The 20,913-nt window shown below is 39.5% G+C and overlaps 1 protein-coding gene across 4 annotated transcripts in view; it reads right to left on the bottom strand.

Moving 5' to 3' along the window:
* The window catches only part of LOC103431977 (chromatin structure-remodeling complex protein SYD-like), a 37,732-nt gene extending 17,686 nt beyond the window's left edge, over positions 1 to 20,046 (bottom strand). For 3 of the 4 annotated variants that reach the window (XM_070815493.1, XM_070815494.1, XM_029096170.2), the window contains exons 1-21: positions 19,880 to 20,030; positions 18,977 to 19,091; positions 18,799 to 18,860; positions 17,990 to 18,078; positions 17,053 to 17,874; positions 16,488 to 16,663; positions 14,823 to 14,989; positions 14,654 to 14,718; positions 13,983 to 14,546; positions 13,644 to 13,813; positions 11,701 to 11,798; positions 11,048 to 11,233; positions 10,717 to 10,897; positions 10,441 to 10,635; positions 10,330 to 10,373; positions 9,985 to 10,041; positions 9,692 to 9,788; positions 9,433 to 9,605; positions 9,136 to 9,349; positions 8,869 to 8,994; positions 8,678 to 8,767 (exon numbers count right to left, since the gene is read on the bottom strand). In XM_070815493.1, the coding sequence (XP_070671594.1) occupies positions 8,678 to 8,767; positions 8,869 to 8,994; positions 9,136 to 9,349; positions 9,433 to 9,605; positions 9,692 to 9,788; positions 9,985 to 10,041; positions 10,330 to 10,373; positions 10,441 to 10,635; positions 10,717 to 10,897; positions 11,048 to 11,233; positions 11,701 to 11,798; positions 13,644 to 13,813; positions 13,983 to 14,546; positions 14,654 to 14,718; positions 14,823 to 14,989; positions 16,488 to 16,663; positions 17,053 to 17,874; positions 17,990 to 18,078; positions 18,799 to 18,860; positions 18,977 to 19,081 (3,681 nt within the window). In that variant the 5' untranslated portion in view covers positions 19,082 to 19,091; positions 19,880 to 20,030. Of the gene's footprint in view, positions 1 to 8,677; positions 8,768 to 8,868; positions 8,995 to 9,135; positions 9,350 to 9,432; positions 9,606 to 9,691; positions 9,789 to 9,984; positions 10,042 to 10,329; positions 10,374 to 10,440; positions 10,636 to 10,716; positions 10,898 to 11,047; positions 11,234 to 11,700; positions 11,799 to 13,643; positions 13,814 to 13,982; positions 14,547 to 14,653; positions 14,719 to 14,822; positions 14,990 to 16,487; positions 16,664 to 17,052; positions 17,875 to 17,989; positions 18,079 to 18,798; positions 18,861 to 18,976; positions 19,092 to 19,879 lie in introns of all 4 variants that reach the window. The other variant, XM_029096169.2, reaches the window with a different exon arrangement.
* Positions 20,047 to 20,913: the final 867 nt, after the last annotated feature.

Here is a 20,913-nt window from a genome sequence, read left to right as displayed (position 1 = left end):
GGATGCACTCTTACACTTCATCCATCCAGCTCGTATTCTATGGTTGAGATCTCCATCTCATTCTCCGTTCTCTTGCAAGATAGATCCTAGGTAGCGAAAACGGTCGCTTTTTGTGATCTTCGCTAGATTGCTCCGGTCATTAGTGTGGATAAGTATATAAATGGATAGAGATAGGAAAGCAAACACAAGATGTACGTGGTTCACCCAGATTGGCTACGTCCACGGAATAGAAGAGTTCTCATTAATTGTGAAGGGTTTACACAAGTACATAGGTTCAAGCTCTCCTTTAGTGAGTACAAGTGAATGATTTAGTACAAATGACATTAGGAAATATTGTGGGCGAATGATCTCGTAATCACGAAACTTCTAAGTATCGGAGTGTGGTGTCGTCTTGACTTGCCTTATCTGTCTCATAGGTAGATGTGGCATCTTCTCTGGAAGTACTCTTCCTCCATCCAGGGGTGGTATCTTTAACTGGTGGAGATGCACAAGGTAATGTATCAATTTCACTTGAAGCTTACTTGTAGTTTCAAGCTTGGTCAAGCGCGATACAAACCATGTAGTAGGAGTCCCCCAAGTCGCCGAGCTAGGGGGTCTGCTGAAAGAGGTGACAGACAAGGTAAACAATCAGAGCTCCGACCGATTGTTCACCTTCTCCCCATCTTGCAGCAGCATGAAGGATAAAGAGAAGAAAAATGAGAAGAGATGATATGAGATACTTTTGCTTTTGAAGAAGTAACTTTCCACAGGCTTATTCTTGAACTGAGCTGGAGGGTTTTCTGGTTTCCTCCAGAGTATAAGGCCGACTGAAGAATTTGAGGGTCAAAACAAGTCCATCAAATCTAGAGTACGTTTCACCCTGCTGATATGGGATACTTTTGCTTTTGACAGAGTAATGGATGTATCGGCACGTGTGCTGTTACGCTTGTCTCCACATGCTTCCTTGTATCCTTCGCACTTGCCCTATCTGTTCCTCAAGCAGATGCGGAATCTTCCCTGGAAACATAAGATGTTGAAGATGAGTACTCGAGAGCAATGCCAGGTAAGTAATCAGGTATGGGGTTCCAGGCAGTCAGTTCCTGGCTGGAAGCTTGATTCCAAGTGCTGACTGATTGCTCTCTTTCTCCTTGTCTTGCAGGTAAAAACAAGGCCAAAGGAAAAGACAGGGAAAAAGCATGATATGGGATACTCTTGCTTTTAACCCTGATGATATGAGATATTCTTGCTCTAGTATAGCTTGTTTGCAGAGGTATTATCGGGGGGAAAGAAAGCTGAATATTTCGAAAGGCTTCGTTGGGAGTGCCATCTCAGATATGATGAAGGGTTGAGCATTTTTGCAGGTCTGCCTGTCCGTTGGGGATGGAGGTCGACATATATAGGAGTCTCCCTAACAACAAGTAGTAATGCTATTCATTTACCCTGCTTGGTCATAGCACGGTAGTGGGAGCTGCCAGTTTCACATGTTTTAACTCTGTCAGAGCACTTTGAAAAAGTGGTCTGTGGTATCTGGCTCTCGAGATTCGGAGAGCGATGCCTCTTCGATTTTTGAGAAAGCAATCATGCTGGGGGTCTGGCTCTCGAGATTCGGAGAGCAGTGTCTCTTCGATTTTTGAGGAAGTAATCATGTTGGGAGTCTGGCTCTCGAGATTCGGAGGGCGGTGCCTCTTCGATTTTGGAACAAGCAATCCTGTTGGGAGTGTTGTCTCGAATGTGAGTAAAGGTTGGGCATGTTTGCTAGTCTACCTTGCCCCGAAGCACAAAGGTTGACACACAGGAACTTTGCAATTATCTAGCAATGGTACTGTTCCTTTACCCTCTCTTCGCTTTTGAGAAAGTAGTCATGTTGGGAGTCTGGCTCTCAAGATTCGGAGGACGGTGCCTCTTCGATTTTGGAGCAAGCAATTTTGTTGGGAGTGTTTTCTCGAATGTGAGTAAAGGTTGGGCATGTTTGCTAGTCTACCTTGCCACGAAGCACAGAGGTTGACACACAGGAACTTTCCAATTATCCAGCAATGGTACTGTTCCTTTACCCTTGTGGGTAATAATATGGTAGCTAGACCTTCAAAATTTATGTGTCTAAACTTTGTTAGTGCTGTTTCTTTGCTATTCTTTTACCTTTCTTGGTCAGAGCGATATAGTGGGAGCTGCAAGCTTCACGTGCTCAACTTTGGCAGAGAACTTTGGCAAAGTTATCTGTGGTACCCATGAGCTATTGTTGCGTGTGGAAAGTGGGTGATTGAACAGTAAGATTCATGTGCTTTCTACTTCACCAGAAGTCTTCGACAGAATGCCCATAATTTCTGCAAAGCTGAGTGTGCGTGTGACAGGTGCTGACAAGGCTAGAATAGTAGGTGCCTCTTCGATTTCTGAGATTGGCCCTCGTGGTCTCTGAGCAGCCCAGCTTTTGAGAAAGCGAGCGCCTCTTCGATTGATTTGGAGAACGATGCCTTATCAATTTTTGAGAAAGCAATCATGCTGGGGCTCTGGCTCTCGAAGATTCGGGGAGCAGTGTCTCTTCGATTTTTGAGAAAGTAATCATGTTGGGAGTCTGGCTCTCGAGATTCGGAGGGCGGTGCCTCTTCGATTTTGGAGCAAGCAATCTTGTTGGGAGTGTTTTCTCGAATGTGAGTAAAGGTTGGGCATGTTTGCTAGTCTACCTTGCCACGAAGCACAGAGGTTGACACACAGGGACTTTCCAATTATCCAGCAATGGTACTGTTCCTTTACCCTCTCTTCGATTTTTAAGAAAGTAGTCATGTTGGGAGTCTGGCTCTCGAGATTCGGAGGACGGTGCCTCTTCGATTTTGGAGCAAGCAATCTTATTGGGAGTGTTTTCTCGAATGTGAGTAAAGGTTGGGCATGTTTGCTAGTCTACCTTGCCACGAAGCACAGAGGTTGACACACAGGGACTTTCCAATTATCCAGCAGTGGTACTGTTCCTTTACCCTTGTGGGTAATAATATGGTAGCTAGACCTTCAAAATTTATGGGTCTAAACTTTGTTAGTGCTGTTTCTTTGCTATTCTTTTACCCTTCTTGGTCAGAGCGATGTAGTGGGAGCTGCAAGCTTCACGTGCTCATCTTTGGCAGAGAACTTTGGCAAAGTTATCTGTGGTACCCATGAGCTATTGTTGCGTGTGGGAAGAGGGTGATTGAACAGTAAGATTCATGAGTTTTCTACTTCCCCAGAAGTCTTCGACAGAATGCCCATAATTTCCGCAAAGCTGAGTGTGCGTGTGACAGGTGCTGACAAGGCTGGAAAAGTAGGTGCCTCTTCGATTTCTGAGATCGGCCCTCGTGGTCTCTGGGGAGCCCAGCTTTTGAGAAAGCGAGCGCCTCTTCGATTTCTGAGATCGACCTTCGTGGTCTTAGAGCAGCCCAACTTTTGAGAAAGCAAACGCCTCTTCGATTTCTGAGCAGGCGCCTCTTCGATTTCTGAAGCTCCGTCGAGTGCAGATTTTTATAGGGGCTGGCATTAAGTTCCAAAGCACACTTGAATCTCCACCAGTAGAAGCTTCATTCTTGCACTTCTAAGATCTTGATTTGTCCGACCTCTTCTCTCTTCAACACCTTTGAAAATGTCTGGCCCCTCCGACCGTCGTTTTGACTTGAACCTTGTTGAAGAGGCAGCCCCGCCTTCTCCAGACAACATATGGCGCCCATCCTTCGTCTCCCCTACTGGTCCTCTTACCGTTGGGGATTCCGTGATGAAGAATGATATGACCGCTGCGGTGGTGGCCAGGAACCTTCTCACCCCCAAAGATAACAGACTACTTTCCAAACGGTCTGATGAGTTAGCTGTTAAGGATTCGCTGGCTCTCAGTGTTCAGTGTGCAGGTTCTGTGTCTAATATGGCCCAACGCCTATTTGCTCGAACCCGCCAAGTTGAATCATTGGCGGCTGAAGTGATGAGTCTCAAACAGGAGATTAGAGGGCTCAAGCATGAGAATAAACAGTTGCACCGGCTCGCACATGACTATGCTACAAACATGAAGAGGAAGCTTGACCAGATGAAGGAAACTGATGGTCAGGTTTTACTTGATCATCAGAGATTTGTGGGTTTGTTCCAAAGGCATTTATTGCCTTCGTCTTCTGGGGCTGTACCGCGTAATGAAGCTCCGAATGATCAACCTCTGATGCCTCCTCCTTCTAGGGTTCTGTCCAGTACTGAGGCTCCAAATGATCCCCCTCCGGTGCCTTCTCTTTCTGGGGCTCTACCGACTGCTGAGACTTCTCCTAAGCAACCTTTGTGAAGGCTCCCTCTTGTGTGTTTATTTTGACTCATGTATATGTACATATTTGTAGCTTATCGGGGATATCAATAAATAAGCTTTCCTTCATTTCAACTTATTGTGTTAAATACACCAAAGCCTTCTTCGCTAAGTTCTTTGAATTTTCTTTTGTTGAAGCTTGTATGTTGAAGCTTTCTTAGTGGAGCATGTAGGTTGGGGTAGTGTTCCCTTAATTTCCCGAGTGAGGAAAACTTCTCGGTTGGAGACTTGGAAAATCCAAGTCACTGAGTGGGATCGGCTATATGAATCTTAGAACGCCATTGTGCTCGATCCTGAGTCATGTCCTTCGTTAGATCCAAGTACTCTAAGTCTTTTCTTAGAGTCTCTTCCAAAGTTTTCCTAGGTCTTCCTCTACCCCTTCGGCCTTGAACCTCTGTCCCATAGTCGCATCTTCTAATCGGAGCGTCAGTAGGCCGTCTTTGCACATGTCCAAACCACCGTAACCGATTTTCTCTCATCTTTCCTTCAATTTCGGCTACTCCTACTTTACCCCGGATATCCTCATTCCTAATCTTATCCTTTCTCGTGTGCCCACACATCCAACGAAGCATCCTCATCTCCGCTACACCCATTTTGTGTACGTGTTGATGTTTCACCGCCCAACATTCTGTGCCATACAGCATCGCCGGCCTTATTGCCGTCCTATAAAATTTTCCCTTGAGCTTCAGTGGCATACGGCGGTCACACAACACGCCGGATGCACTCTTCCACTTCATCCATCCAGCTTGTATTCTGTGGTTGAGATCTCCATCTAATTCTCCGTTCTTTTGCAAGATAGATCCTAGGTAACGAAAACGGTCGCTCTTTGGTATTTCTTGATCTCCGATCCTCACCCCTAACTCGTTTTGGCCTCCATTTGCACTGAACTTGCACTCCATATATTCTGTCTTTGATCGGCTTAGGCGAAGACCTTTAGATTCCAACACTTCTCTCCAAAGGTTAAGCTTTGCATTTACCCCTTCCTGAGTTTCATCTATCAACACTATATCGTCTGCGAAAAGCATACACCAAGGAATATCATCTTGAATATGTCCTGTTAACTCATCCATTACCAACGCAAAAAGGTAAGGACTTAAAGATGAGCCTTGATGTAATCCTACAGTTATGGGAAAGCTTTCGGTTTGTCCTTCATGAGTTCTTACGGCAGTCTTTGCTCCTTCATACATATCCTTTATAGCTTGGATATATGCTACTCGTACTCCTTTCTTCTCTAAAATCCTCCAAAGAATGTCTCTTGGGACCCTATCATACGCTTTTTCCAAATCTATAAAGACCATGTGTAAATCCTTTTTCCCATCTCTATATCTTTCCATCAATCTTCGTAAGAGATAGATTGCCTCCATGGTTGAGCGCCCTGGCATGAACCCGAATTGGTTGTCCGAAACCCGTGTCTCTTGCCTCAATCTATGCTCAATGACTCTCTCCCAGAGCTTCATTGTATGACTCATTAGCTTAATACCCCTATAGTTCATGCAATTTTGTACGTCGCCCTTATTCTTGTAGATAGGCACCAAAGTGCTCGTTCGCCACTCATTTGGCATCTTCTTCGTTTTCAAAATCCTATTGAAAAGGTCAGTGAGCCATGTTATACCTGTCTCTCCCAAAAGTTTCCACACTTCGATTGGTATATTGTCTGGGCCTATTGCTTTTTTATGCTTCATCTTCTTCAAAGCTACCATCACTTCTTCCTTCCGGATTCGACAATAAAAAGAGTAGTTTCTACACTCTTCTGAGTTACTCAACTCCCCTAAAGAAGCACTCATTTCATGTCCTTCATTGAAAAGATTATGAAAATAACCTCTCCATCTGTCTTTAACCGCGTTCTCTGTAGCAAGAACCTTTCCATCCTCATCCTTGATGCACCTCACTTGGTTTAGGTCCCTTGTCTTCTTTTCCCTTGCTCTAGATAGTTTATAGATATCCAACTCTCCTTCTTTGGTATCTAGTCGTTTATACATATCGTCGTAAGCCGCTAACTTAGCTTCTCTGACAGCTTTCTTCGCCTCTTGCTTCGCTTTTCTATACCTTTCACCATTTTCATCGGTCCTCTCCTTGTATAAGGCTTTACAACATTCCTTCTTAGCCTTCACCTTTGTTTGTACCTCCTCATTCCACCACCAAGATTCCTTTTGGTGTGGGGCAAAGCCCTTGGACTCTCCTAATACCTCTTTTGCTACTTTTCGGATACAACTAGCCATGGAATCCCACATTTGGCTAGCTTCCCCCTCTCTATCCCACACACATTGGGTGATTACCTTCTCTTTGAAAATGACTTGTTTTTCTTCTTTTAGATTCCACCATCTAGTCCTTGGGCACTTCCAAGTCTTGTTCTTTTGTCTTACTCTTTTGATATGTACATCCATCACCAACAAGCGATGTTGATTAGCCACGCTCTCTCCTGGTATAACTTTGCAATCCTTACAAGTTATACGATCCCCTTTCCTCATTAGAAGAAAATCTATTTGTGTTTTTGACGACCCACTTTTGTAGGTGATCACATGTTCTTCTCTCTTCTTAAAGAAGGTGTTGGCTAAGAAGAGATCATATGCCATTGCAAAATCCAAGATAGCTTCCCCATCCTCGTTTCTCTCCCCAAAACCATGGCCACCATGAAAACCTCCATAGTTGCCTGTCTCCCTGCCCACGTGTCCATTTAAATCTCCTCCTATAAATAACTTCTCCGTCTGAGCAATTCCTTGCACCAAGTCTCCAAGATCTTCCCAAAATTTCTCCTTCGAACTCGTATCCAACCCTACTTGAGGTGCGTACGCACTAATCACATTGATAAGTTCTTGTCCTATTACAATCTTGATTGCCATGATTCTATCTCCTACCCTCTTGACATCTACAACATCTTGTACCAAGGTCTTGTCCACGATGATGCCAACACCGTTTCTCGTTCTATTTGTGCCCGAATACCAAAGTTTAAACCCTGAGTTTTCTAGATCCTTCTCCAACCCACTTAGTTTCTTGTAGGCACATAATATTTATCCTTCTCCTCACCATAACTTCTACTACTTCCATAGATTTTCCCGTTAAGGTTCCTATATTCCATGTTCCTAAACGCATTTTGCTCTCTTGAACTCTACCCTTCTGTCCTAGCTTCTTCACCCTCCCCCGTCTAATAGGATCAAAGTACTTCTTTTGTGTGTCCCGGGTAAAGTTGATAGGAGCATATGCTCCCAAACAACTTTGAGTGGAGTCGTTCGAAAAGAAGTTTCTATGGCCCCCTTGCTCATTTAACACTGCATCCGGGTGCCGATGGAGATACAGCGACCCTTGCTCACTTATCACTGTGCTCGGGCCACACAGCGCGCCACTTACGGGTGACGCCCTAGCTTTAGCGCGATTTTGTTCTGGATTCATTTTCATAAGGATTCAGCCCAGATAAGAGGCTGGACTGGCTTATTTAAGAATTAGTCACATGTTTGGTAGTTACATACACTACAATGGGCAGGTCCACTTAAGAGAAGACGCGGGAGTTCCGCCTGCTTATTTTCGTAGGGTCAAGCCAGGATACATTTTATCAGCTTTTATCAAACTCAAGACTACGTTATCTAAGTTTTATTATCAAATGAAGGAAGCCAAAGAACAAAGCTGGCTGCAGTTGAAATGTATGGCTTGGGGCTATGAATTATTAATTTCTGGATAAACTGGATGTAGGTGATAAAAGTTGGCTTGGAATAAAATAAATGAACTTATTTAACTGAGTTCATTGTTCCCTAAAAAAAAAAAAAAAAAAAAAAACCTGAGTTCATTGAAGAAACAAAATCTACACTATTTATCTTATGTTCAGTTTACTTAAGACATTTCATTCATATTAATTAATTTTTCTTACCTCAGATGTTTCAATATATTTGTAAAATTATCATAGTTGATATATATGGTCATTTAAGTCTTAAGAACTACAGCAGTATAGTTCATATGCTAAATACAAGATAATAATACATAGAAATTGGAAGTCCAACACTGACAAACATAAGACAATACTAGATTGGGTCCAATTAAGGTCAGACCAGCCCAAAATAATAGTTCAGTCCAGTCTAGTCCTGCCCACTAGGGAGCCCCTTAGTTTCTAAAATGACTGGGATGTATGACATTCTCATGGAAAAGGCACAATGTTAGCATTCCAAGTCATTTACAAAAGTTATGATGACACAATAGTTTCCCTGCCCGGAGCACCAACATAAATGGATACACAAAGAACTCCAGAGAACCACAAGCATGGTAGAACCCCAAACACGGATGCATGCCTGTATGTCTACACATCATAATAGGGATACTAAATCCACACAAGGCATAAAAATCTAATATGGCAATATGTACCAAAAACACACTTTCCAAATGGCAAATGCTATTGATAAGCTAAAAATACACTTTCGGTACCTTATGCTTCAGCCTCCGGAGGACAAATGGTCGAAGTACTTGGTGAAGACGGTTTATGATCAATAAATTCTCTTCCTCAGACAGCAAGGCCTTGTCAACATAAGCCAACAACAAGTATGTAACTATTAGATTTTAATGTAACAGGAGTCATAAGAGAATGTCAATGACTCATACAATCTTCCAAAGCTTACTTGCTCAGCTGAGTTATCACCACTACTTTCAAATGGTTTGTTGAACCACTGAGAAAAATCATCTGATGAATTAAAAATATTTGGCAACAAGAAGTTTAATAGCGCCCACAACTCCTCAAGATTATTCTAATCAAACAGAAATAAAAGGTAATCAGGATACCACATTTGTACGCCAACCAAGGTAAGACAACATATTTACTACACCATCACGGACAATGAGTGCTAACAACAACAAAAGAAGAGCACAAGATAATAAAAGCCTGAAACCTGTAATGGAGTTCCAGTTAACAGCAATCTGTGAGAGCTCTGATAATGCTTCAACTCAGCGTTTAACTTGCAGGAAGCATTCTTTATCCGGTGACCTTCATCAATTATTATATAATGCCAATGTATTTTGCTTAGTTTAGGTCTGTCATGCTTATTCATCAGATACTCGTATGTCGTAAGGAGAACATTAAATTTCTGTTGAACTATTCTTTCCCTGCAATGTAAAGTACCTCCTGAGCCACTGTATACCAAAAGTATAACACAAAATGAAGTAGCTGTTTGGTTTTATGTGATTACTTGAATAGCCTACGTCTCTCCTCAGGGGCACCAGCATAGACAATGCTAAGAATACTAGGGGCCCAAAAGTTAATTTCTGACTCCCATCCAGGTAAAACTGAAGATGGCACAACCACTAGAAAAGGTCCTCGGTCATTTTTTGTTTCCATCAGGTAACAAATTAAAGAAATTACCTACAAACAAACATGTTACAGAGTTTACATGTGTAAACAGGAAACAAAATGCCATAAGTCTAGGGAGATCGAGTATCAATCCCTACCTGAACAGTTTTACCTAGTCCCATTTCATCAGCCAGAATACCATTCAAATGATTGTTGTATAGTGACACCAACCACCTTAAGCCATTCATTTGATACCTGAAGATAAAAAATACTGTTATTGATAAAAACACTTCCTCAATCTTTTCCAATGGATACGACAATTCTAAAATTGTTATTAAATTAGACCATTTTAAAGTTGAGGAAAAAAAATTCAAGCGTTTATCCATCCCCAACCACCAAAAATATATTATATTTACAAATATATAAATATGACAAAGCACATTCTACTCACTCTCTCAATTTTCCACCGTTAAGAATAGATGGCTGCTCAGCGACAGTCTCTTTTATACTGCAAAAGTCAATGTTGATTGTAAGATACTTTGGCATACCGTGTAAAGGAGAAAGTAGTACAATTGACAGCCTCAAGAAAGCAAGACTTTATTTCTATAAAGAATTAATGTTCCAAGAGTTATGGTCAGAAAGGAATTTTTTTAAAGAGGGATTAGTAAAAGGAACCGGAGCTTAGCTCAGTTCAACCACCACTAAATAAATGTTAGGTAGTGAGGGATAGCTATTCCAAAGCAGCAAATAAAGTTTAATAAACAATGAACCCAAGATAAAGAAGCCATATCAGTACCTATGAGCCATCAAATAGTACTTCTCATTGCTCTCCATGTAATGCTGCAAAACAATAACAAAATGAGCAGGGACTTAACTAGGAGGTGAAGTGCACAGAGAATAAACTTGCCTTAGCCTGGTCACTTTCATCTTCATTTTCAAAAGTAGGCTCACTCTTCTCCACAACACTTGCAGTTCCACTATCATCCATATCATGCTCAAACCGGCTTGCCAAAGCCTTTGCATCTCGTAGTTTGGAACCGAGCTTTTGAAGATATTTCTCAGTCTCTTTGAGAAGTTGCTTAACACGGTCAGATTTGGCATCCTAGCATGAGTTCCAAAAATGTTATGTAAAAAGAGTAAACTTAAGATGCAATGCCGAAGTCAATAAAACTTTAGAACATACCTGCACCATTCGCAGATATCCCTCCACGTCATTGATCTTCAATAAATTTATCTTTTCACGTTGGATCCTATCAATCTTCTCACGATGGATACGTTCCTTCCTTTTATGGAACTCCTTCACATATTTATTGAAAACCTTCCAGCGCTCTCTCTTAAGTTTAAACACATCATCCAGTCTTTCCCTGAAGTCCAGATTAGAAAGCAAGTAAGAAAACCGCGCACTTTGGAAACTGAATTGACTATGATATATAGAATAACTGACTACTACAGCTCCTCAAAAACATAGAATGCTAAAAATGTTGACATGCGCTGGACAAAGATAAAACACGTACTTGTGAACCTCGATATCACCAAAGAACTCCTTTTGCCTCTCCCGAATTCTCTTTTGTCGCTCTTCCTTCATCTTTTGCTCAAACTTTTCAAGTTGTTTAATCCTCCTACCATGTCTATATTTCTTACAACTTCTCAAGTGATCCATTTCAGTACCGATTGGTTTGAAGAAATCACCCAAAAATTCACTGCCGAAACGAGTCAAAACATGGTTTTAAGTGTCTGAGAAATAAAATAAATTATACAGAAAAAGAAAATTGCACTAATTAGACTGAAAAGATAAATATATACTCCCTCTGTCCCAAACTTTTTAGGAATCCAAAAGAATTTTACCCACGGTGAAAAACTTGAATAATTTCTTTCCACTTTTTCCACAAGCCTTAGTCATCTCTTTAAATGAATTTGATACGAAATACTTCATAATTTTAGATTTAAAAATAAGAGAAACAATTGAATGCAAACACCTGAGAAGTAGGAAAGCATTAAATGGTTACTTAAATTTTTATAGAAAAGCATTAAAACATTTCCAAATAAATTGGTAAGAAAGCATTAAAGCAGTACTTAAAATTTATGTTTCTGCAGCACAGATAATTCTTTAAAGGGACAGAGGAGTAATTGATCTTCACTTGGAAGCCTGTATAGGATAATCAATAACCTCCGGAGACGGCGTTGCAGCCCCAAGAGTTGTAGCTTTTTCAGTTCTATGACGCTTTTGGTTTTTGCAGATATATCCTCAGAAGAGCTCACATTTTCCTACAAGTAGTAAAACGCACTACATGAGGCAAAAACAGTATTAAAAATAGGATAAATGAACCTATCACACCAGCCATCTAGTTGAATTTATCTTTTTGCAAAGATATATTCACATATAGATGAGAATTGAGTAAATATAAGATAAGTATTTGGTCAAAACATGACATGGAGATCATTTAACAACTTCAAGAATACAGAGCAAACAAGATAAGTAGTTGAGTAAATTCCTTTCCATAACAGATGTATTGTTTGAAGGGTGAGTTATAGGAATAATGAAAGCACATGAAAAATAACAATAAAATAATTATCCCTTCAGCGATGTAAACATTACGATGTGCCCAAACCGTTTCTTGTGGAACTCGGTACAGCACCATGTAAACACAGTTGTGATGCAATTCATAACAAAACAAACACAGCAGTGCATGGTTGGTTAAGTTCTCTTTTATGTGTCTCTTACTACGTGATCTGTGCTTCATACAAGCTATGACGTGCCAACTTACTGAATAAGTAAACTGGCCCAAATAATTTGATTCTTCTATTCTTCCAGCAGAGAGATGCACCTATGATCTGTTGGGTTTTTCCAGCCCATGATGCGTTGTCCTAAGTCTATTAGGAATTATAGTCTTAGAAGATATAGTGGTTTTCCCAATTGGAGTTAGTTTCTCAATTAGAGAAAGATTCATAACTAGATTCAAATTAAGAATAGTAATCCTTATTGAAGAAGACCTTTATTATGTCTATATAAAGGGGCTACTGTACTAGTTTTGAATGGGAGCAAAACAATAAGTTGTATACCACTCAAGGGATTAGAGTGAGAGAATATTGTAAGGGCAAAGTGTGTGCGAGAGAAATGAAAAGAGATAAAGAGTGTATTTCTTGTTCTTGTTCTTTCGGTGTGTGCGAGAGAAAAGAAAAGAGATAAAGAGTGTATTTCTTGTTCTTGTTCTTTCGGGCTTATCATCAAGTTCTTAATTCTAGAGGCTTGGTAAGATTATTGGTTGTACTCATTATTGATATAGTGAAAGATTTTTGTTGCTGTCCCGTGGATGTAGGCACATACAGTCGAACCACGTTAATTCTTTGTGTTACTTATCTTGGTTAGTTTGTTTTCGATTTCCCGAGTTTGTTTTGTTTTTGCCATTCTTAAACGCGAGATTCACAACATGATCAAGTAATTTTAGAGCTATTGCCTTTAAGCCCGACCCCCTAAAACATTCTTAATGCTACTCTAACAAAGAAAAAAAAGCACAAAATCCATACATGGTTAACTTTTCTGGATGGCTCCATTGTTTTCATAGAAGACATACATGGCACACGGCATTCTGGACATTTTTCCATATTAACCACTTAAGTTAGATATATTATTCTTTTAAGTCAAAAATCAATCATTCCCCATGAAACTTCTAACACAGATAGATCAGTTTTAAAGTATACATCAGCATAATACTTTTTTAAAATAGTCTAAACTACTCTAATTTGGTAGAGAGGGGCTCAAACTTGGGAGCCAAATGGCCTACCCCACATCTGCATCAGCATAATTCTACTTGAAATCTGTGAAGATGATCCCTTTTGTATTTCACAAAAGTCCAGTTAGGGAACTAAGGGTATCGCTGAATTTCAGCTTTACAGCAACCCCTCAAACCCCAACAATCCACCCCCCCCCCCCCCACACCATGCGCGGGCACCCCTCTTTCTTTTCCCCACGAAAAAAAAAAAAAAAAAAAAAACCTCAGTAACTACAAATTAAGACCATAACAATTACCAGGCAAGAATTAAGAAAATTATGTTTTGGGGTAATAAAAGAACAACCAATATTTGAAGACACATAATGCTTTTATAACAGACCTTTAACTTCTGGAAACATGTCGCAATTTTTTGCTTCGCTTTTTGCTGTTTTAGAATCCAAGTTTGTTCATCCAAAAGCTTCTTTTTCTGCTTATCCATAATCCACTTCTCTGACATAGTGTACTTTGGTGAAGGTGGCAAGTCAGTATGGTTGTCGTTCTTTACTTGTCCTGCAGTTCAAAAAGGTCTTTTTTCAGAGATTCACAAATGATTTCTTACACTCAAAAAGCATTTCTTTTGAAATACAAATACCTATGAACCATCTACACCATAATTACCAGAAGTAGCAAGATCACACGAAAGAAAAAGGACAGATTGATTTAAATATATTGTTCTCACCCTGAGACAAATGTTTCGGCATGATCTGAGCATCCTTTGATGCAACTGCTGTGTGATGGTCATTTCCAATTCCAGAAATTGGTTTCCAAGGATCTCTGAGTGAAAAAGAAGAGGTTTGGCTAGCCCTTGCAACTTGCAAATGTCCATTTTCCACATTGTTCAAAGGATTAATGACAGTTGAACCACTCCTTGCACCTGAAGATTCGGGATGCTGTGATGCAATAGTTAAACATGCCGGCGAGATTGTGGTCTCCTGGGTCTGCATCTCAGATTCTGGTTTCTGTAAACCAAGAAGATGGTTTCTTTCTTCTGCAAGTACAAAGTGATCTGGAGGTGGGCCATTCTTTTCTTCCATTTTTGGGTTCTCGGTTTCTTTGGACAAAGAGTTAGTCTCAGGGAATTTTCCAGTGGACAAGGCACTGGGCAGCATTTTATCAGTGTCCCTCTCATTGTTAAGTCTTCCATATGGTGTAGTAGCATCAGAAATGATATTTGGCTCATTTGAAAACTGTGTTTTTCCTTTACGGTCAATGAACTCTTTATGAGGCCCATCTGTATTGCCACATGAAATTTTTTAAATTAATACATCAAGGCCAATAATACAAAGTTATTCAACTCTGGGGCAGCAAGTCAGTAAAATTGAGGATTTAGATAAAAATGAAAATAGTTACCTTCTTTAGGGAAAATGTTACCGAGTGCAATTTCAAGATGTAGTTTCTTTGGCATCAAACCATTTCTGCACGCAACACACCAGAATTTAACCCAACTAAGACAAAGATTTGAACTGGATAGCATCTTGACCAAATAGGATAACATCAGATCCAAAATATAACTGTCTACCTGAAGGCTAAAAAGACAAGGCACTGCGCTCTGAGCTGTTTCAACTGCTGTTCCTGGAAAGGTGTGCCAGGAGATCCAGAAGCCAAGTGAACTGGAGACTTACCAGTATCTCTCATAGCTGCACTTCTCAGCACACTCATTTCTACTGCACTATTTTGCCTGCCAGCCTATGAACAAATGTGTCAAACGCAAATTACAGCACATGCACCAACTTTCAAACAGCAAAGGAGCAAATAATTTCATGTGCGGAACAGATTTCCAGATAATATACCAGTATTAACTAAACATGAGGAACGCCATTTAAGCAGACTGCTAAAATGAAAAAAAAGAAAGATCTAACTCAGACAAACCACATGCAATATACACATTCGTAAGAGGGTTTTTATCCCAAATGGTCCCTGGCATTGATCCAACTCCTCATTTTGGTCCCTCAATTTCAAAATCGATAAATTTCATCCCTAACTTTCACCAACGCACATCAATTTGGTCCTTCCGTTAGAATTCCGCAAATTTTTTGTTAGTGTGCTGGTGTGGCACACAATAAGTCCCACTAATCCAATCATATTGTGCCAAGTGGATTATTCAATAAAAACCATTTTTGTATAAGATTTAAAACTAAAATTGATAAAACAAAATAAACACTAATAAAAAAGGAAGGTATAGCCCAGATGAAGACGATGGGTTTGGAGATGTGGGTTTTGGGGGAGGAAGAAGAGGAGTGTTTCAAACTCTCGGTGAATGTAGAGGAAGGAATCGACGAGTTCTCAGAGCCATTGGAGGGAGAGGAGGTTCCTGGAGGAAGAAGAAAGGTGGGCCGTGGACGAAGCAATTGAAGACATGGGTTTGGAAGGAATCAAGGTCCAATCAACCACCACCCACTACATGGTTGTGGCTCTCCATTGAATCCAACTGATTACATCTCGGCTGAAGACTGAACGTCCGATTTGGTTGGAACCAAATGATGAGTATTCCGCGCTGGCATTTCTCTAGCATCCCACAACCCCAATTGGGAAAAAAATTCAATCTAAATTAGATAAAATCAAATCCAAATTCAATTCAAATTTAATAGGATTATAAACAACTAGAGACAATGTGGAGTCAGTTCAGGGAGGCCAAGTGCTTTAGTGGTGTCATGGTGCCTTCCCTTTTCTTTTTTAGCATACCCAGTGATGATGTCTTTTTTTAGTTTTGGTTTTTAGTTTCTTATTTTACTTTAGGTTGTAAATCTTAAACAAAATAGTTGCTTATAGTTAATCCACGTGGCACCATATGATTGGATTAGTGGGACCCATCATGTGCCACATCAGCACACTAATAGAAAATTTGACAAAATTTTAACTGAAGGACTAAATTGATGTGCGGTTGTGAAAGTCAGGGACCAAATTTATCGATTTTGAAACTCAAGGACCAAAATGAGGAGTTGGATCAATGTCAGGGACCATTTGCGAGAAAACCCTTCTTAAAACTAAATGTTTTCATAAGATCTGAAAGACAAACACAAATAGAATGTATATTGTATGACCTATGTTTTCTTTTAGTATGTCTTTCCCACATATATCAAGTAAGAATGCTAGAAACAACTTAATTCAGCATGATGGACAAGACTAAGTACAACACCCTTGTTTTGCCTAAAAGCGGAGAACATAATGGATATAGATTAAGTACCTGAGATGTCTTATTTGCATCAGCTAGTATATCAGTATTTCCTCCATCATGCTCAGAGACCTTTCCAGTTGGGGCCAATGTGCTGCTGTAATGGATTGGACTTGAGAATCCAGGTTCTGCTACTTGAAATGAACCAGATGCAACTGGCACACCTCCTTGAATCTTGCCAAAAGAACCTGAATTTCCAAGAATACTATGTGAGCCTTAATTACTCAAAAACCCAGGATATAGTAGAAGAGTTTCAGCCTTAATAAGATTAACCTCATTTAAGAATCATTTATTTGTTCGTATATTAATTCAATACAAAAGAAAGCGGAGAAGATATCATTCCAAAATATAGATAAGTCATATTTCAATATAATTCAACCGAAGTTGATACCAAATCAAATAATCCCACGGAGAGGATATTGTTTAAGGACATAGTCCAAGGGGTCCATGTTTTTTTAATACCATTTTATACCAGTTATATTTGGAAAATCTTCAATTTTGCGAGCTGAAATTTCAGATGCATTGATTTCCAACGCGTTAATTCCACAATAATATCAACGTCTTTCCAAGTTCTTACTTGATCCAGGTGATGGAGATGTTGACTGCTGCATCGGAATCTCTGCTGAAATATTACCTGGGATGGCAACATTAGAAGAAAATCTGGGAACTTGAGATTTTTGAAATGGAAACCCAGCTTTACTTTGATTCCATATGCCCCTAGTGTCATGTGTAGGAGTAAGAGAAGTGGCTTGCTGCTGTGCTAACGCATTATGAGTAGAGGAAACTTCCATTTCTTCAGGGTGATTTGAACTCAGAGCCCGAGACATCGAGTTGCTAGTATTTGTCACATCCAACTGCTTTTCTGAAGGTTGACCTTCTTGCTTGGCTCTGAGCAGTGGTCTCATGCTTCCAGAGAACGATGTAAAATGTTCCATTTGACCACCACTCGGACCAATATTAAAATTAGCATTTTCACCACCTTTACTTGAGAAACCAGCCAGTGGTTCGGCCTTGTTTATCTTTCCCTTCCTTGTAGTAACTGCAGCGTTTCCAGTATCAAGATGTTGAGGGTTTTCAGGATGCGGTTCCATAGGCATGGATGTATCTTCCCTCTTCCTCTTAGTGGTGGGTTTTTTACCATCCTTTCGATTCACCTGTTTGTTTGCGTCGCGCCTTTCTTGTGACTGTGAATTGGTAGACCTAGAGTCTAAACTAGATGGACTTTCATGATCAAAAGACTGACTACTCCGATGAGTTGCAGATCCTTGATAATAATCATTCCCTGTACTGCTAGGACCAACAGGTGGTCTGCTTGAAGAAAATGTGTCCATATTAGACATCTCATTTTCGGTCAAGCCTGCTTTGGAATCTTTTGCAACACCAACAGCATGAGAAGAACCTGCAGAAAAATGGCTGCCAATTATCTCACACTGGCCAAGATAGTATACTGAGCCAATTTGATTGAAATAAAATGACATTGACTGATTGACCTCAAAATGTGACTGAAAAATTACCTGTTTGAGTTCCACCAGACATAGGAAGGCGTGAGGACTTCAAAGCTTCAATATCAAGACCATGCTGATTAATAACAGTCTCCATGGCCCTAAGTGGGTCAAGGAAGATAAGTTAGAGAAACGTATAAGATCCCCCCCCCCTCCCCCTTTCTCTCTCCCAGTCCCCAAATAAATGAAGATGATGGAGAAAGACCCAATTCACAAATCAGCTATGAGAAATCAAAATTTTCGGGTTATGATTTGACATACACGCAGAAAAAAATTGAAATACCAAAACAAAAAGAAAACCCATGAAAAATAGGAGTGTTGAAAAAAAAATTAAAACAATAGGTAATGCTAAGATAAGCTAAACACAAAAAAACAGAAACATAGCTTAATGTAAAATGATCTCCATACTAAAGCAATTTAGTCTTGAACTAAGCTTGTTTTTTGCCAAAACTAAGTAAACTATTTAACTACCTAACCAATATTATTGGATATGGTACAACTATCCCCACTATGTGGGGTAAATACCCGAATAAAAGAAAAGGCAGATTCATCCTCCAGATTAATAGGTATAGAAAACTTATTTTCTTGGACACTGCAAGCTCGATGGTACCAGATAATTAAGTAAATTATCTTTAGGATTCACCATGTAAAATGATAACAATGCTAGCACAGTTTTGAAACTTTTTCACATGTCTAGATAACTAATGCAATCTTAAAATTTCTGATTGTCCTAATATTTTTTTGAGAAGACTGATTGTCCTAATATAAGTCCGGAATTAACAAAATACCATCAAATAAGGTGAACAATGATTAACCTTTACCTTGATATCACTTGATATGGCATGGAATGTTCCTTCCCACTTGACTTCATGTGTTGTAGTATCTGCATTTCCCAAACACAAAGCAAATAAACACTTGTACATGCACGTCAATAAATAGGAGCGAACAGAGGGCGGGGTGAGATAAAAAGACCAATTGTCAAGAGAAAACTGCACAAACCACGTAAAGCTTCGTAGCAAGTTTGGCAGGCTCATCTTTAGAATCTTGAATGAGTTTGTGGAGAAACTTGGCTGCTTCCAACTCGACATTATGTGAAGATGCCATCTCATTCAAACTGCCATGAGCATAGTCAATCAATCAATTTTCCGGTTCAACTTTTGGAATCAGATGCTCAATGCATATATATGGTTGAGAATTACAGTTTTGATGTATAGTAGTAACCAATAGCTTTCAGCACCAAATGGGGGAAAATACCACAAAGACCACCTAGCAATTACAGCCGCTTGTTGACATCTCATAAGCACCCATGACTAGAAGTGTTACAAGACAAAAACACAACTACTATCCCCCTCAACTACTGAGAGGGAAAGAGAGAAGCATTGATTGTAGACGAAATAAGTGCATTTTATTTAGGTAAAGTAAACAATTGATTAAAACATCAAATGGTGCCGATATAAACTTTCTATTTGAGAAATGGATCAATTAGATTGCTACTTCTACTTCCCACATACCCTTCTAACTAATTTCCAAAAGTGGCTAAGGCAATAATACTGTCAATTTAAACCCACTTTTCAAAATTCACTTTAAACAAAAACCCAAGTCAATTTTCACATACTAGAACCGAAAAAAAACCCAATTTTTTTACAAAAACCCTACCTTGGCCCTTTTGCAGGAAAGTTGAGCTGAAAATTAGTAAAACACAGGCAACTCCTGTCCCAAAACCCAAGAAAATGATATTTAAGAAGCAAAATTTCGGTCTCGAAAATAAAAACTGACACTGACAGCCCGTATTCGAATTCGTTTCATCAGCTTTCGGTGACTGAGTTCGGAAACAGTAAAAATTTGTGGACGGCAATATAAAATACTAAGAAAAGCGGCAGCTTGAAAGGCAAAAAGGTTTACCTAATCGGAGATCCGACCCGGAATTCGACGGAGACGCTGCTGCAAGCTGGACAGCTTCATAAATAAGAGTCAGAGCGAGAGCGAGAAGAAGCAATTGTGAAAGCCCTCGCCCTGAGACATGGTAATTTGCGGAAACTGCTCTTCGTTGTGTGAAAGACTTTAACTCCGTCTATGTGAGAGACTTTAACTCCGTCTAAATTAACAGAGAGCCCTTTCTTCTTTTCTCTTTTTTTTTTTTTTTTTTTTTTTTTTTTTTTTTAAGAAAACTAATGAAAATAACTTAAAAATTTTGAGTTTTAACGATAAGGATAAAATAAAGATAAAATGAATAGTACCAAGAACTCCATCTATGTGAGATACTTTAACTCAGTCTAAATTAACTTTCCTTTTTTCTTTTTTTAGAAAACTAATGAAAATGACTTGAAAACTTTGAGTTTTAACGATAAAGATAAAATAAAAGGTAAAGGAATAGTACTAGGATTGACTTTTTAGAGTAAAAATATGGTTTTTCGTTAAAGTGAACAGTATCGAAAGCTTTTCGTTAAAGTTTCCTTTTTTTTTTTTGGAAAAACAGGGAGCCCTTTGTGCTTATCGATTATTTAGTGTTGTAAAATCGACGATGTGTGCAGTGAAATAAATAAATAAAACACAAAATTTACGAGGTTACTCTACAGTCAGTGTGACTGGAGTACATTCTCGAGGCAGCAGTAGTGTTTTTATATATAATCAAAAGTAATAAAATTACAAAGATAACTTCCCACTCTATTTCCTCTCTCTCTACCGTGAGCCTTATGGCTTCTCACTTCTTCCTCTCTTCTTCCTTTTATCACCACCTTTTGAACACTTGTAATACTTTATTTATAGAGTAAACATTTTAAAAAGCAAACAAAACACTATTAAACTTGTGAAAGGCTTACTATATGCATGTGGGCATACATACCCACTATTTACAACACTCCCCCTTAGATGCCCACATAAGTCTTTCATTAACTTGTTAAAATCTTGATCTGTTTTTGGATGTTCCCCCTGATTTC

Source organism: Malus domestica, chromosome 16 (assembly GCF_042453785.1).
Source record: "Malus domestica chromosome 16, GDT2T_hap1".
NCBI classification, from domain to species: Eukaryota; Viridiplantae; Streptophyta; class Magnoliopsida; order Rosales; family Rosaceae; genus Malus; species Malus domestica.
Note: the sequence above shows the minus strand (reverse complement) of the source record. Positions and strands in the feature narration are given on the sequence as shown.